Source organism: Gopherus flavomarginatus, chromosome 8, assembly GCF_025201925.1.
Source record: "Gopherus flavomarginatus isolate rGopFla2 chromosome 8, rGopFla2.mat.asm, whole genome shotgun sequence".
Classification (NCBI taxonomy): domain Eukaryota; kingdom Metazoa; phylum Chordata; order Testudines; family Testudinidae; genus Gopherus; species Gopherus flavomarginatus.
This window is the reverse complement of record NC_066624.1, coordinates 64267698-64285805: the sequence shown is the minus strand read 5'-3', so window position 1 is coordinate 64285805 and position 18108 is coordinate 64267698. Positions and strand designations below refer to the sequence as shown.

At 45.5% G+C, this 18108-nt stretch overlaps 2 protein-coding genes across 3 annotated transcripts in view; both read right to left on the bottom strand.

Moving 5' to 3' along the window:
- Window positions 1–18108, bottom strand: part of PPP2R3A (protein phosphatase 2 regulatory subunit B''alpha) — a 767863-nt gene that overhangs the window by 749725 nt on the left and 30 nt on the right. The gene's annotated exons all lie outside the window — the stretch shown is intronic.
- Window positions 4510–18108, bottom strand: part of EHHADH (enoyl-CoA hydratase and 3-hydroxyacyl CoA dehydrogenase) — a 50693-nt gene continuing 37094 nt past the window's right edge. For both annotated transcript variants that reach the window (XM_050965438.1, XM_050965439.1), the window contains one exon: window positions 4510–7202. In XM_050965438.1, coding sequence (XP_050821395.1) covers window positions 5932–7202 — 1271 coding nt within the window. In that variant the 3' untranslated portion in view covers window positions 4510–5931. The remainder of the gene's footprint in view (window positions 7203–18108) is intronic.

Sequence of the window (18108 nt, the reverse complement as noted above, 5' to 3'; positions counted from 1 at the left end):
GTGGCTCTTTCCTGCACCCTTTTCAATTTTTCAACATACTTTTTAAAATATGGACCCCAGAACTGGATGTAGTGTTTCCATATCAGTCTCACCAATGCTGTACACAGAGGTAAAATCACCTCCCTACTCCTACTCTTCTCTTTCATGGACTCCATTAGCACTTTTTGTCACAGCATTGCACTAGAAACTCAAATTGTTTAACAATTGTGACCTCTAGATCAGGGTTTCTCAAACATGGGTCACCGCTTGTGTAGGGAAAGCCTCTGGTGGGCTGGGCTGGTATGTCTGCAGGTCTGGCTGATCGCGGCTCCTACTGGCTGCAGATCGCTGCTCTGGGCCAATGGGAGCTGCTGGAAGTGGCAGCCAGTAAGTCCCTTGCCCCGTGCCGCTTCCTGCAGCTCCCATTGGCCCGGAGCAGCAATCTGCTTGTCGGTGGCAAGCGGCGTCATCCAGAGGTGTTGCCGCCAAAATGCCGCTGAATTTTGGCAGATGCTTGACCGCCAGCCAGGACACGGACACATTTAGATGCCTCCGTGGGCGCACCACGTTGGGGACCCCTGGATTAAGGCAAAGAGCAACCTAGCACACTACTTTCAACAGTTCCCCAAAAAGAAACTACCCCACAAAACTAACAACAATGCAGCCTGTCTTCAAAGACTGAACAAGGCTCCCATTCTAAGAGAAAAACTTGTAACCATCTGGTGACTAAAACTCAGTGGTGGATGGAGCCTCCCATTTCAATGGGTGCATTCCTGGTCCATGGGCACCATCTCCTCCTCTTCACCACTAAATGACCACAGCAGCACCTTCTTCCCCAACCCTAATCCTGACCTGCTGAGGATGGGAGGCCCTGTGGAGGAGGCTGGAGAGTGAGCTCATCCTGCAGCAGCGGCTCCAGCCCGTGCCAGGTTGCATCACTCACAGCAGGGAACCAGGCCCAACCCTGTGAGACAGAAGCCCCTGCTGCAGGGTTTCTGTGGCTGTAGCTACACCCATGAATTCCTGCTAAAGCTGCCCTTGCTCCCACCATACCATATTAACTGACATCACCACAAACTCACCCTAGCTGGTCAGATTTCTGTCAATATCTGGAAGAAAATATAAAACCATTGCAGATAAAGTTTTCAAGTGACATAGATTGGTAGCAAGTGATAAATAACAATCAAGACAGGTGAGAGTGATCTGGATTGCTTGATAGTCTGTGCTCAACTAAACAACTTGCATTTTAAAAGGCAGGTCAGAATGTTGTGCATACTTATAGGATGAGGAATTGTATCCTGGAAAGCAGAGACTTTGTGGAAAAGTCTTAGGGGTTATTGTAGATTACTAACCAAACAAACTACCAAGAGATGTCAGATGTGGTGGATTCTCCATGACTGGAGTATTTAAATCAAGACTGGATGTCTCTCTAAAAGATACACTTGACAAGTACAAGGCTCCTTTTGGTGGGCTCAGTGCAAGAATTTTTCATGGCCTTGTTTTGTAGAAGGTCAGACTAGAGGGTTAAATGGTCTGTTTGGGTCTGAACTGTCTCTTGTGCATGTGTACACACACGCTGAAATTGAGGGTGTGTGGATGGGGAAAAGGGGAGGGAAAGTGCAGAACCAGGAATGTACTTGACACCTCTGCTCCTCAGGCACAATGGAGCTCTCTATAGCAAGGCTAGAAATCTTCAGGAGAAGATTGCAGGATATCTCCATGGATGTTTCATTGATATCTCTCAGGAGGATTCAAGGGACATCCATGTGTACATAACACTGTTCTGCATGGCCCCCTCTGCTTAACTCCAGAGGGGAATGAAGCAGATAGCAACTCTGCTTCTCTTGATTGTACCACTACCTCTTCTAGCACAAGTAAATTAATGAAAAGTTGAAAGCTGTGTCCTGCTAATTTGGTGGTGCCATCCCTGTAATGGAAAATTTATTTACACACTTATCTGAGGATCCTTCCTCTGCACCAGGCTCACCTGTGCTCGACTACCAGCACTGACTGGACTGTGCTGGAGTCAAAAACAGGTCCTGGTTCACTGTGCAGCTGGATCCCCTGGTCACCTGCCCCCCATACTCCTCCTCCTCACTGTTCAGAACAGGGGCCTGTGACTCAGGCTCCTTGGAGATATCTACAGTGGTGTGCAGGCTGCTGGTGGTGTCTCCTCGAAGTCTGGCATGAAGCTCTTTGTAAAAGAGGCAGGTCTGCGGCTCTGCACTGGATTGACTGTTGGTCTCCTTGCTGCAGGTCCTTGGTGCAACCCTTCCACTGTGTCCTCCAAGCAATCTGCTTGTAGATGTCGACATTTCTACGGCTGGTTCTAAGCTGTTTCTGCACAGCCTCTTCTCCCCCCAGCTCAGGATATCCAGTTTCTCCTGTCTGCTCCAAGCAGGAGCATGTCTGGAGCATGTAGCCAGCACGGTCAGCTGCGTGCAACAATGGAGAGCAGATAGAGGTGTGCTCACCAAGCTGGACAACCAGGAAAAGACATTTAAAAAATTGGTGGGGGTTTTAAATGTGGGGGGAGATGGGCTTTGGTCTATGTAACTCCTGGGCAGCAGCACTCACAGTTGTGATGAGAGCAGTCAGTATCAGGTATTGAGGGACAGCTGCTGGAGGACCGTTAGTGCAGAGATAATTAATGCAATATCTACACTTGTGCTACATCAACCTCTGTATATCAACCATGGCTCAACGCCACATGGGGAGGTGGTGTTACTATGGCTGCATAATGGGGCATTTACATTGGTGGAAGATAAATTTAAATGTAGACACATGCACAATTAGGTCAATACAAGGTGGCTTACATTGACCTAATTTTGTAATGTAGACCAGTCCTAAGAAACTCCACAAACCTCAGCACTTTCCATTTCAGGTGCAAGACACTCATCTTCAGCCTGCCTTTTGCCAGTACACAGGGCACACAAAATAAAATGTAATTAAATTTAAAAAATCCTTACAGTCTTCTATCTGAGGACAGGAAAAAAGAACCACACATATGGCAGATGCTAGTTATGTCTCTCAATGTACTGCTGGTAGTGTTCAGACCAGAGGTCGGCAACCTTTGAGAAGTGGTATGCTAACTCTTCATTAATTTAAGGTTATGCGTGCCAGTAAAAGGTTTTGTGTGCCAGACCGGCAGCGCGGGCAGCAGATGGAACTCCAGACCGGCAGCGGGCTGAGCCACTCATCCCGCTGCCAATCTGGCATTCTGTCCGCTGGCCCCTGCCAGCCAGGGTCCCAGCCACTGGCCTCGCTCAGTCTGGGTTCCATCCATCCAGGCCAGCAGAAGGCTGAGCAGGGCCAGCAGCCGGGACCCCAGCTGGCAAGGGGCCGGCAGCCAGAACCCAAGACTAGCAGTGGACTGAGCCGCTCATTCTGCTGCAGTTCTGGGGTTCCGTAATTCAGACCGGCAGTGGGCTGAGTGGGCTGGTGGCCAGGACCCTGGCTGGTAGCAGCGTTCCACTAAAAATCAGCCTGCATGCCCCCTTTGGCACATGTGCCACAGATTGCCGACCCCTGGTTCAGACCATGGAGATGTTCGTGGCATATAAATCTGAATAGAACAAAATGAGAGCTACTGAGTACTCAGGACTTTTGAAAATGTCTTAGGAGACTTACCTTTACACTCCGATTTTGAAAATCTTGGCTGTAGTTTCATAACCAGGGCCAATGTTTGGGCTCTTCAGAAAAGGTTTGTACATTCGTACTATTGTGCTTGATTAGCCAAAACTAGAAGGTTGCACATTTGGTAGCTTGCGTAGGCTGAGCACCTTGCACGCACCAGGCGCTTATTGCATCTCTCCATTCCTCCCACAAACTCCGTGTGTGCCGGCCCCTCCTATTTCAGGAACTCCTGGCAGCCTATTCCCTCATGCCAGGGGCTCTGTCACCCATTCCCACTTCCACTATGTGCTAGAGGTGCTGTGTTTCCTTTCCAGTCTCCCTCTCCTGCCAGGAGATCTGTATGTCCCCTATTTCTCCCTCCATTTTTTTTTCTTTCTTTGTAGGACAGGGGTTCTCAAACCAGGGGTTGGGACCCCTCAGGGGGTCGGCAAGCTGTCAACCTCCACCCCAAACCCTGCTTTGCCTCCAGCATTTATAATGGCGTTAAATATATAAAAAGTGTTTTTAATTTATAAGGGGGGGTCGCACTCAGAGAGGCTTGCTATGTGAAAGGAGTCACCAGTAAAAAAGTTTGAGAGCCACTGTTGTAGGAGATGTGTCATTCAAGATGTCACTGTTTTAAAACTCTCCGCCCTCCCTCCCAATAGCTGACATGGGGTGCATTGTTATGCTGGAAGGTGTTGATGGCTACCATCAACTGGTTCTTTTATCTATAAACAATCACAGGTGGCTGAAGCTGTTTGGTCTGCTAACCTGATGCCGGGGGCTCTGTGGGTGTCTACCCCTGGGAAACTGACCTGCAAAACCCTGATATCTGCTACCACTGGGCAAAAAAGTGACCAGTGTACATGTGGGGGAACAATGCAGCAACGCTTGATAATACAATGTAGGTGATGACAGAAAATGAAAATCAGCTTTATTAAAAATTAATGAAACAAAGCAGAGTCTGATTTCAGATACGTCTTGAAAAGCTGCTTTTTCTAAGAAGAGAATCCGTGTGTTCTGGAGCCATGAGGCTCAACCGCCAGCGACTGGGAGCTGTGCTCTTTGCACAAGAGCAAGAGGAGTCCTTACCCCTCAGGGCTAAGTTCAGAAAAGCAAATATTTCTCTTCCTGTTCTATCTGCTGGAGACTTCCCTCCCTGCCTGCAGCACCACTCCTATCTGCAGAGCTCTTGAGCACATTTACCTTCCATGGTGCCCTTTGTACACCTGAAACACTGAAGTGCCACAGAAAGGCTTTTCTCCTGTCACTTATAGTGCACAAAGCCCTCCATGCCTTCTGCGCTGAGCAGCTGCCAGCAGTCAGGCTAGAAAAGCAGGTGAGGAGTTCTGGAAACACACACACACCCTCCCGCTTGGAGAGGAGGAACTTTTGTCTGGAGGAAGAGGTTGGAGGGCAGGAAGGAGGGGGAAAGGATGTGATCTTCCAGCCACTAGCTAATAAGCAGGTCATAGTCTTCTATGATTGTGCTGTGTATATTCCTGTTATTTTGGGGGTGGAGGTAGGTGCTGAGTGCTATCCCTTGATGCTAGCCCTGAATGCTCTGTTCACTGCATCACAATTTATTTCCAAAATGCACAGTTCCATTTTGTACCATTCTCCTCTCCCTCCAGCCAATCCAAAATCCCACAAACGTGCACTCCGTGAAGAGACCATTATCTGGGACAGTCTAATCTGTTCCCCTTGGGAGGGGAAGGTCCATCGTGTAAATGAATCCTTAGTAAACTGGATGGTTCCCAGGCGGCTCTCCCACAGGGACTAGTTCCTACATTTTGCTTTTGGTCACTAGAGGGTTCTGTGGCAGGAACAAGAGATCTGTAGCTGCTGGGAGGCAGAGCTAGGTGAGGATACCTGTCTGCAGTGAATCTTCACTGGCTCTGTCTCCCCGAGCCAGGACCCCTGGCCTACCCTCCCACTTTCAACTGTCTCAAGAGCTGCCAGGAGTTGCTCCCTCCCTCACCAGAGGAATGAGGAGAGGCAGGCAGTTAAGAACACCAGCTGTTAGGATCCAGCAGTCAGGTGAGTGCAGCTTGTCAGGAAACAGTCAGCCAGAAGGGGTCTCCTACCAGCAGCTTGAGGGCATGTGTGGTGCACTAGTGAGATGGGAGGGATGGGTGCATTGTGAGCAGGGAAAGGAAAGCGACAGCAACTACCATTAGAGGGAGTAGTTACTCTGCTCAGCTGAGCCAGACATTATTCTTCAACCTGCTGTGCTTTGGGTTTGATTGGAACAGACATCACTGATTATGGCAGTGAGAGATACTTTTCACCACTAGACAAGTGGCTGAACGAGTAGAGCAGGCTGCAGGGACATCACAGCTTACTGCTCTGGTGTCCTGCATGGGACATCCACTCCTTCAAGGGTGGACTTCCCACGAACACCAATTTCTTCAGAAAAGCACTGGGTTGCATTCTGGGAATGTCAGGATGGGCCTCAGAATATTTTTGCAGTTTAGCCAGAATGCGAGGTAACCCAATGGTGGAAGCATAAAACATGGGGCCACCTCTGTGCTTTGGCCACCCATAGCCATGGATGTAGATTACATCAATATCTTCTGGGGCAGAAGCTATTCCATCATCTAAGATCTGGAAGCCCTCATTGATGAGGGTATACAGACAGCGCTCCAGGATTTCCTCCTCGTCTATGAAACGTGCCTTAATACGATGGGCATCTCTATACCCAATCAGGAAATTGTGAAGCCATGGATCTGGATTAGCTATTCTAGCCCCAGGTTTCTCATATTGGTACCAGCCCCTGCCAGTCTTCTGGCCATACCTTCCATTCTCACATAGAAGATCAGGCAGTGGGCTGTATCTCCTCCTGCCACGCAGGCGAGCAGGAGTTCCTGGAGCCAGTTCAGGTCCAGTCAGACCCTGCCCTTTCCGAGATCTCCAGCCCACATCAAGCCCAGCAAGATCTAACATTCGGAAGGGCCCCATATTGAAACCAAATCCCTCTAGAGCTTGATCTACTTCTTTTGGTTTACATCCTTCTTCTAGCAGAAAAACTGCCTGTTCAGCATAAGGAGCCATCATTCTGTTCCCAACAAATCCAAAGCAATTCCCTACTACAACCCCTATTTTGCCTATAGTTTTGGCTAAACCCATGGCAGTGGCAATGGTGATGGGCGACGTGTGACGACCATGGATTATTTCTACCAGTTTCATTACATGGGCAGGTGAGAAGAAGTGAGTACCAATGACATGGTGAGGGCGACTGGTGGCTGAAGCAATCTCATCAATATCCAGGGCAGAGGTGTTAGTGCACAAGAAGGACCCTGGCTTGCAGACTGCTGACAACTTATGGAAGATCTCCTTCTTCAGTGCCATGTCCTCAAACACAGCCTCAATAACTAGATCTGCATCCTGTAACACACTGAAGTCCACAGTGAACTGGAGAAGGGCGGGATCACAGGCATCTGGGCGTTGACCAATCCACTGCATTTTTGAAGCCTCACGTTCTAGAAGGGATGTCACAGCTCTTGCTCCTACCTCCAGCTGCTTCTGATCCTGCTCTAGAGCTACTACGGACATCTTGGCCTTCACCAGAGAAGTCACAATGCCTCGGCCCATTGTTCCCAGTCCTAGTGATAAAAGCAAGAGAGAAACAGAGACTGTAAGTACCAGGAATTGTTAAGTACACCTCTGCAAATAGGCTCCTTTGGTACTTCAAGCACGTAAAGTAGGTCTCTGTGCAAATAAACGGGGGAGTGTAGATGGGAAAAAAGTAAATGGAAAATTGGGGGGGAAACATTTTAATTCTGTCTTTGAGAGCACTCAGAGTGCTAATTGGAGCACTGTTTGAAAAATGAAGATGTAACAGCAAGCTAATGTCTATTCAAGGATGTAGAATCATTTTGCGGTGGTATCCAGAGCACATATATCCCTGCGTAATTTAAGTCGTTTCTCCAATTCATACATTATCATATGGGAGGTAGCTGGAGCAGGGTAGTAGAAATCAGGGAATCTGGATTCTATTTGCAGCTCTGCCATTGACTTCTAGTGTGACCCTTTGAAAGGCACTTTTGAGTACCTAAGTTCTCCAGCTGTAAATTAGCGCTATAGAACTTTCATCTATTTTTGGAACATGCATGCAGAAAACTGTCATACGTAAGCAAGAGGAAACAAACTAGAATTTAACCCTAGTGAAGTACAGAACTTGATCTTCCAGACTCTGTGCTACGTGGAATTTCAAACTCTAGAAATGGAATTTGGCATTTGATTTAAAATTAGAATATCAGCCAGGAAAATCATTAATTGTTACTGATACTCTTTTTAGAGTTTATGATATAACCAATGTAATTGAAGGGGAAGATGTGGCACATGTAGATGTATTTAAAAATTGTTTCCTATATCAGAAAGAGTATGAGAAGAAATTGTACAAGCAACCAGACAGACCAAGAATTTACAAAAGATTATTACAGCTATTGAAAAATGATATAATAAAGTGATAATGAAGCCATATAATCAACTTATTAAAGACTTTTCAGTAATTCAAGGAATTCTGTTTAAAGGCATAGGGTAGTAATTCCTTTAGTGTTAACAGCAGAGATATTGAAACATATACATGAGGGACATTTAGCCATAGAAAAAAGTAAAGGTAGAGAAAGAGAGGTTCTGTATTGACCACAAATGAACCAAAACATAGAGGTTTACATAAAAGAGAGTGACATACATCAAAAATGTAGAAATGCTCAGTCTAAACAGCCTATTACATTTATTCTAGAAAACAAGACTTTGGTCTAAAGTAGGTTTCCATCTATTTGAATATAAAAGACATGCTTATGCTATAGTTCTTGATTATTTTTTGCATTTTCCTGAAATTGCTATACTAGAAAACACTTGTGCCAAACAATTCATTAATAAAATTAAATCAGTTTTTGCATGGCATTCTCAATGTGGTAATGATTGATAATGGACTTCAATTTCACTGTCAAGAGATTAAGTTTTGCCATAGCATATGATTTCAAGCATATTACATCAAGTCCAGGTTACCCACAATCTACTGGGCTAACTGAAAATGCTGTTAAAATAATACAGATATTACAACAAATGTTAAATTTGGATAATGGGAGGGATAGCTCAGTGGTTTGAGCATTGGCCTGCTAAACCCAGGATTGTGAGTTCAACCCTTGAGGGGGCCATTTGGGGATTGGTCCTGCTTTGAGCAGGGGGTTGGACTTAGATGATCTTCCGAGGTCCCTTCCAACCCTAATAATCTATGATTCTATGATCCTCCAAAGGACAAAGCTGAAGGAGCAACTAGATGGGTAAGAGGAGAACCAGGTGAAGACAGAGTCCTGAGAGCTAAGGAAGGACAAAATTTCAAGAAGAGCATGGTTGATTGTGTTGAAGGAGTCTGACAGATCAAGGAGGAGAAGGATGGGATACTGGTTCTGGGCTTTGGCTAGGAAGAAGTCATATTACAGACTTTGGTGAGAGCAGTTTCAGTGGAGTGCAAGGGGTGGAAGCCAGATTGGAGAGGGTCTAGGACGGGGTGGGCAAACTAAGTCCCACGGGATTGCTGTCAGGGCTTTGGATCTGGCCTGTAAGATTGCCCGCAGCGGGGCTAAGACAGGCTCCCTGCTTCCCTAGCCCTGCGCCACTCCCGGAAGTGGCCAGCACCATGTCCCTGTAGCGCCTGCGGGAGAGGACTCCACGTGCTGACCTTGCCTGTGGCCAATGGGAGCTTTGGAGGAGGTACCCGCAGGGCAGTGCACAGAGCCCTCTGCTCCCCACTCCCTCAGAGGCTGCAGGGACATGGTGCCAGACACTTCTGGGAGTGGCCCAGGGCCAGGGCAGGCAGGGAGCCTGCCTTAGCCCCGTTGCACGCTGCAGCCACCCCGGGGTTGCTCAAGGTAAGCGGTGCCAACAGGGCCGGCTCAAGGCACCAGCTGACCAAGCATGTGCTTGGGGCAGCACCTTGGAGGAGTTTTTTGTTTGTTTTTGTTTCCACCAGGCAGTGCTTGGAGGGGGGAGGCATGTTTTGGCAGCGTGGCGCTCTGGGGGGGGGGGGCTTGGGCAGCGCAGCATTTGGAGGGGGCTTCGGGCGGCGTGGCGCTCCGGGAGGTGGGGCTTTGGGTGGCACAGCGCTTGGGGAGGCAGGGGCTTGGGTGGCGCTCGGGGGGTGGGGCTTGCGTGGCACTTGGGGGGCGGGGCTTGCGTGGCACTTGGGGGGGGTTACGGCAGGGTGGCGCTCTTTTTTTTTGCTTGGGATGGCAAAAAAGTTAGAGCTGGCCCTGGGTGCCAAGCCGGAGCCCACACCCCAACCCCCTGCTATGAGCCCCTTCCTGCAAACTGCACCACCTCCCACACCCCAACCCCCTGCCCCAGCCCTACATTCATGGCCCTGCATGCAATTTCCCCACCCAGTGTAGCCCTTGGGCCAAAAAGTTTGCCCACCCCTGGTTTAGGACATAACTCCAGGAGAGGAAGTCCAAACAGTGACGGTGAACAGCACAATCCATGAGCCTAGACATGAAAAGGAGCTAGGGGAAATAGGAGGAAAAAACCAAAAAGTGCCATAAACATGCTTTAGGCTCTCCTATCTTAAAAATCCTACCCTGGACCCCACTTGCCTCTCCAACTACTGCCCATCCCTCAACTCCTTTAGCTTGTCCTTTGGAGGATTCTCCTCATCCCTTCTCCAACTTCTTCTGGGGGTTCCACAGAGCTCTGTCTGAGGACCTCTCCTCTTCTCCCTCTGTACCTTATCTCATCCATAAACATAAATTCAACTATGCAGATGATTGTCAGGTCTACCTCTCCACTCCTGTCCAAAGTAAAATCTTGGCCTGTGTCATAAACAGATAGCTAAGGGTTAATGTCTCTTTCACCTGGAAAGGGGTAACAAACAACACCTGACCAGAGGACCAATCAGGAAACAAGACTTTTTCAAATCTGGGTGGAGGGAAGTTTTGGGTGTGAGTCCTTTGTTCTTGTTCTGTTCTCTTTCTGGGCTCTGAGAGTGATTTTTCTATCTCCAGGCTTTCTAATCTTCTGTTTCCAAGTTGTAAGTACGAGGATAGTAAGACAATAGGTTTCTATTGTTTTTTTGTATTTACATGTGTGTAGTTGCTGGAATGTGTTAAATTGTATTCTGTTTGGGGAAGGCTGTTTATTCAGTTTTTCTTTTAAGCAAGTGACCCTGTATATTGTCACCTTGATACAGAGACCATTTTATGTCCTTTTTCTTTCTTTTTATATAAAGCTTTCTTTTTAAGACCTGTTTGAGTGTTTTTCACTGGTTAAGGCTAAGAAACGCTTATGGATGTCTAGCCATCAGCTCAAAGAGAACATGGCTAGAACAGAGTTCTTAGTCTCCCTCCCAACCCTCTTTCTCAACCACTGTGGACACTACCACCATCCTGCCTGTCCCTCAGGCCTGTAATCTGGCTGTCATCTTCAACTCATACTGTTCTCTACATCCTCACACCCAGGCTACATTTAAATCTTGCAGACTCTTTCTACATAACATTGTTCAGAAACGGTCTTCCCTATCCATCCTCAATTCTAAAACTTGGGTTCAGACTCTCATCTTGCACCTTGATAACTGCAACATTATTTTCCCTGTTCTTGCCAAATGCCATCTTGGCCTACTCACATCCATTCAGAACTCTGCTGGAAAGATCAGTTCCCTAGCTTATTTCTTTGACTATGTCGCCCCTGCTTTTTGCATCCCTCCACTGGCTCCTGATTCTCTAGCACATCAGACATACGTTACATGTCTTCATTTTCGAGGCTGTTTATGGCCTAGCCCCACCCTACCATTCTCTTGTTTGCTATTGAAACGTTGATTCTTGCCTTCAACTAGTCCATGATGCCAGCCTCCATTGCTCATTTGTCAAATTTTCAAACAAACACCTTTGTGCTTTTTTCCATGCTGCTCCTCATGCTTGGGAGGAGCTCCCTGTAAACATCTACAAAACTAACTCAATATCCTCCTTCAAATACTTCATAAAAACTCTTCTTTGCTGCAATGCCTACAAAAAACTTGACAATGGTTGGGCTACTGGCCCACTGCCTATCACTCATATTGTCTCATTGTACTCCCCTGTCTTTCTCCATGTTTTGTCTCTTATACTTAGACTGTAAGCTCCTTGGGGAAGAGACAGTCTTGTTCTGGGTTTGCGCAGCACCTAGCACAATGACTAGGGCTCCTGCATGCTACAGTAATATAAATAAATCAAAAATAGTCTGAGAACCACATAAAAAGTAAAATGCCAGTGGAGTTTAAAGGTTTTTTTCATGTGCCATGCACTCCTATAAAGCAAAGGGGAACTCTGAATGTGAGCACTGTTAACATCCAGAATAAAGCCACAACTAGACAAGGTCTGCAGTAATTCTATCAAAATGATTTTTTTAAATCCAAAATCCAGGGGACTGGGTTTTCAAATGAAAGTCTATCAGCCAAACAAAGAAACACAAACCAAGGGGATTAAAAAATTAATCTAAAGCTGCTTTATGAAGAATGAGCTTGTTTTACTGATGACATAATTTCAGCCAAGTCTCCATAATGCAGGTCAAACAAGGTGGAGTATTTTTTCCACAAGCAGCCTGTCATCACTGATGTGGCTCTACCGCGTGTTATACATACAAACGTGCTACGCAAAACATTTCCTATCTTGACAACAAGAACAAAGATTTTGAAAATGTGTTTTCAAACACAGCCATTTTACTTCTGATGGGAAATATCAGCAGAACTCTTATTTATGCCTGTGTTGGCTCCAATGTTGGAAAAATAAGATCTGTAACATCATAATCAAAGTTAACATACCACTAAAATTTCATTTACATAACCAACAAAGGTAAAGTAATTTAAAATGATTGTACATGTCCTTCTGTCCATTCCCATAAACTTAATGCATACAGAATACAGATGTTAACACCAAAAACATGCTGCCAGCCTGCTGCCCCTCCTCCCACCTCCACCAGATCTTTCGTCAACAACTAGGGGTTTGAAAGTGGATTCGGCATCAGGACCTCAGATCTTCCACTGGTGAGCCACAAAGACTATATTTTGTCCTAGGCAGTGAGACATCCTTGTGGTACTTCATCCTCTAGGACGCAGACCTGAGCCCATGGATAAGACCTGAGCTTGCCAAGTTCATTTTTGGCCCAGAATAGTTGGTTACCACGTTACTATCTTCAATGGCCTGTATGAAAGGAAGTTTTCAGTAGCACGGTGGTAAGAGAAGTGGAAACATCTGGAGCCTTGTTACACTAGAATACCCAGGAGGGATAACACTTATGGGTTTTTTTCTAAAATTGAGTGGTCGAGACATGGGGAGACTTGGACATTCAGCAGGTTAAGAGGCGCATCTGCTGATGACACCATTAGATCCTCTTTGGTTGTAAGGCTGGTGATCTTGAGGAAGAATGTACACCTCTGCTCCAATATAACATGACCCAATATAACATGAATTCGGATATAACGCGGTAGAGCAGTGCTCCGGGGTGGGCTGGGAGGGGGCTGCATGCTCCAGCAGATCAAAGCAAGTTCGATATAACGCAGTTTCACCTATAACGCGGTAAGATTTTTTGGCTCCCGAGGACAGCGTTCTATCAGGGTAGAGGTGTATATGTGATGGAGTGTACTCCCCACACTTGCCCTGAGAGGGTAAATTAGGCCAATTAATCTACTGTATAGGCAGCACCTGGAGGAAACCCAGGAAGTGCTAGGGCCTAATTGGTTGATGAAGTCCAGCTGGGGGAGGAGCTGAGCTGGATTTATAAAACCAGGAAGTTGGCAACAGACAGGGCTGTAGGGAAGTAGGCTGCAGTCACTCCTTGAGAGAAGGGAGGTGTGTTAGCGGCTAGAGAGTAGTCCATAGTTACTTCCTGGGAGAAGGGAATTGGAAGGCTGGTGAACCCAGAGAAGGGGGACATGGCAAACGCCAGGTAGAGGACAGTGGACTGCCTGAGACAGTTTGTCCTGGAAAGACTTGATTACACACACTCAGACACACACGAGGAAGGGGAAACCATGTAATGACAGTCCTCCAGAGGAGGAGGCTGCAATTCCTGGAGCAAGAGGGGTCTGCAGGGTGAGAGGAAGACAGAAGAGACACCATCAAAGGAGGGTGCAATGTCTGGCTGGAGCTAATCCTCAGAACGACCAGGAGGAAGTGCCACCAGCAGTGAATGCACTCCGTCATGACAGTATAACAGAACAGAAAAATGGTAGAGAATCGTCAGGACTCTCTGGGGTGTGGAGGGACCTGGGGGAAAGAAGAAAAAGAAAAAGTAACTTCTGCTGAGATGGTCCAAAATGACTGAATCGCACCTCGAACTATGCAGTCTCCAGCATCAGAAACCCAGGGATGTGACCAGCAAACACTCCAAGTTGTATGGATTGGGGTGCTTCCTCGGAACTGTGTGCTCAGGGATTCAGGGCTGTCTTCTCTCATTTCCTCTTAGCTATCTCAATAATAATAAACCAAGCTCTTATCAGAACTGTCCTAGCATATTTCACACCCATTGCAATGCCAACAGCAGCAGGCTCATGTCTTCCTCAAAAATACAACCACCACATCAGATCTTCCCCCTTTCAGTTCTTTGCCATACAGCCAAAAACTACTCTTCTACCCACTTCATTATACAATAAATATGTACATGACAAATCCACTTGTTGGGCAGATTGAGCAAATCATGGTTTTCAGTTATTGATCAGTCATATAAGATACAACTAATATAGAGTGACTCCGTATATTACAGAAATAGGTACTAAATTCAAACTATATTAAATTGTAATCTGACTTTAAAAGTACAATTACATTAAAAATGCTACATCAGGGAAATGCTTTGTGGCATGTTCAGAATATGCAAGTATTGTTCCAGTGGTATGTTTAAAAGCATGCAGAACAAATGCTGGCAGACTGATGTAAATTGAGGCTGCTCCATTTCAATGATTATTTGGGGTTAATATTTCTGGTTGAAATTATTAATGTGACATAGCAGGTGAACAGTAGGGGCAAACAGGGGACTTCTGTATGGAGTTCACAGGAAGGTGCATGAGAGGTTCTCTTTCTAGGTACAGTTCTATGCTCAATAGTGTGATGGCCAGCAACAGATCAGTGATTGCAACCTGCAACAGATGGGGAATGTTTTTTTTCCTGCCTGAAGCCAGAAGGGACTTCCTGGGTACAAAGTGTGAGTTGGTGATTGCGCTGGAAGGAAAGATTTCTTGTTTGGAATTACAAAGACTGACACTGCAGAGCATCAGAGAGGATGTAGAGTACTGGAACAACCAGATTCAGGAAGCATCGTCACCCCAGAATTAAGGAAGAAATTAACTGGTGTCCAAAGAATGAGAGAGTGTGGAAATCAGAGAGTTAATAACCACCAGAGCAAGAGATCGAGCTGGCATTCTACTCTGTCGGAGGCAATGAGGACAGGCAAGCTGTAACTACCAGAGAGGACTGGAAGGAATTCCACACAGCTAAAATTATCCAATCAGCTTCTCAGCATGGGAACTGCAGAAAATGTCTCTGAAGAGACAGCTAGTCAAATGGAACAGGTGTATTGGACATTCCTGAGAATGGCTGCTCAGCTCAAGCTGGAAGACTATCAAGTGTACCTGTGAAGAGATCTCCAGCCATCCACAGAAGACAGATAATACCTAGATGGGAATGCTATGCAAAGGAGAATGGAAAGAACATTCTGCAAAGAACAGGCAGATAGCAGGATGGTGTGCTGCCTTACTGGAGCCAAGACATGCGACATCACTCTAAGATTGACTAGGCTTCTGAACTCAACAGGCAAGAATCCATTGGCCTCAATGACATTGTTTCACAGGATACCTTGCAGACTATAGACAACTTTACAGAACTCAGCATGGGGCTGAAGGAGAATATTCAAGTGATCTCTGAGACCTTTCCTGTCTCATGAGCAAAGAAAGATGGAAGTCAGACATTCCAGAGGTTAACTGCTGCCAGGGCAGTAATGTAAGATAGAGGGTTTTGGTTTCGTGGAACATTGAGCATTCATTTAGTACAAAATCAAGATGTCAAAGCACCAAGGGACATGAAAAGAATACATTCTTTAGTTGCCTATACACCAAAGCTAGGAGCCTGAGTAATGAACAAAAAGAATTGGAATTGTTCATTTATTAACATAAATTTGATGTAGACAGTGTCAGGGTTCCCTCCCCACTCTTAACTTTAAGGTAAAGGTGTGGGGACCCACATGAAAGACCTGCTAAGCTTATTTTTACCAGCTTAGGTTAAAACTTCCCCAGGGCACAAATTCTCCCTTGTACCTTGGATTAGGCAATGCTGCCACCACCAAGTGATTCAAACAAAGAATCAGGGAAAGGACTACTTGGAGTCCTATTTCCCCAAAATATCCCCCCAAACCCTACACCCCTTTTCCTGGGGGAGCTTGAGAATAAACAAGATGAGCAGAGACCAGCCTTGGGTTTTTAGGATACTAAAAAAACCAATCAGATTCTTAAAAAAAACAGAACTTTATTAGAAAGAAAAAAGGTGAAAAGAGTACCTCTGTAAGATTAGAATGGAAGATAATCTCACAGGCAATCAGATTCAAAACACAAAGGGTTTCCCTCTAGACAAAACCTTAAAGTTACAAAAAGAAAAAACAGGGATACACATTCCCCCCAGCACAGAGAAATTCACAAGTCAAAACAAAAGATAATCTAATGCATTTCCTTGCTAAATACTTACTAACTCTATAGGAGTTGGACTGCTTGCTTCTTTGATCTGTCTCCGGCAAAAGCCACATGGAACAGACAGACAAAGAACAGAGAAAACAAAGCCTCCCTCCCCCTCCAGATTTGAAAGTATCTTGTCCCCTTATTGGTCCTTTTGGTCAGGTGTCAGCCATGTTACCTGAGCTTCTGAACTCTTTACAGATAAAAGGATTTTTGTGCCTCTGTCTAGGAGGGATTTTATAGTACTGAATACAGGAAGGTTGTTACCCTTCCCTTTATATTTATGACAACAGTATTACTGAAACCAGGTGGGAAGATTTGCATGATTGGAATATTAAAATCAATGGTTATAATTGGGTTAGGAAGGGTCTAGTGGGCAAAAGTGGAGACGGAGAGTAACTCAGTCAAAAATGGTATTGCCTGTTTCTGAGTCTCTGACAATTAGGAAGTAAATTATCTTGAATGCTTGTTATCATATGGATCTATGGCTAAAACACAAGAGGGGTGTCTGCTACGGACACCAAATCACACTTGGAGATAGGATGACCAAAAAATAAGACCGATTGCCTACTGGGTCAGACCAATGGTCCATCTAGCCCAGTGACCTATCTTCCGATAGTGGCCAGTGCCAGATGCTTCAGAGGGAATGAACAGAACAGGGCAATTTATCAAGTGACAATCCTTGAGCACTAATCTATAATGTGCAGGGGGGAAAACCTGGGCTGTAATGAGGGTCTTCAATCTAAATGACATGTACTGGAGGTTTCCTGCTGCCAATACTAAAAATGTCACTGGAGTTTCTATAAGTTATAGATGACAATTTTCTAACTCAAATAGTATTGCATCCAATCCAGGGGGATTCTATATCAGACTTCACCTTGATAGATCATGAGGAATTGATCATAGAACTAAAAGTTAGTGGTTGCTTACGTGCAAGTAATCAATAAACTTGGTGGTTTAGAAAGGCCAGTTTCTAATGGAAACAATTATGAGCCAAAACAACTGCAAGAAAGAAGACATGTATATAAAATGGAAAAAGGGGAAATTGTTAGCAATGAATATAAACTAGAAGCTAGAAACTGTAGAAAATGGATAAGGGATGCAAAAGGACACTGTAACAGGGTCCACTCACCACTCTGGTGCCTCCTTGTGGGTAGCAATCAGCTCTTGTCTGGCCTACCACCCCCTTCCATTGGTCATTCTATTGGTTGCCCGCCGTAGCTGAGCTTCATCATCAATTAGCCTTATCAGTCAAGCCTAACTCTCCCCTCCAGTGTTAAGATTAACTAGCTTTTTCTGAGCCACCTTAACCCCTTCAGGGTTGGTGTAAAGTGCATTTCCCATCACAAACAAAAAGAGAATTCTATAGCCAAAAGAGTTAAGGACAATAAGAAGAGTATTTTTTAAAAAGTTTATCAGGAGCAAAAGGAACCTTAACAATGTTATGGAAGATGGAAATGGTAGAACTGTCAATAATAATAATGCAGAAAAGGCAGAAGTGTTCAATAAATATTTCCGTTCTGTATTTGGGAAAAAGCCAGATGATACGTTCATATCATATGATGATGGTGACTGTCTTTCCATTCCACTAATATTTCAGGAGGATGTTAAGCAGCAGCTACTAAAGTCAGACATTTTTAAATCAGCAGGTTCAGAAAACTTACATGCAAGAGTTTTAAGAGCCCTAGCCATGGAGCTCTTGGGACCATTAATATTGGTTTTAATAAGTCTTGGAATACCAGGGAACTTCTAAGTGGACTGGAAGTAAGCTAATGTTATGCCAAAATTTAAAAAGGTAAAAGGGATGACCTGAGTAATTA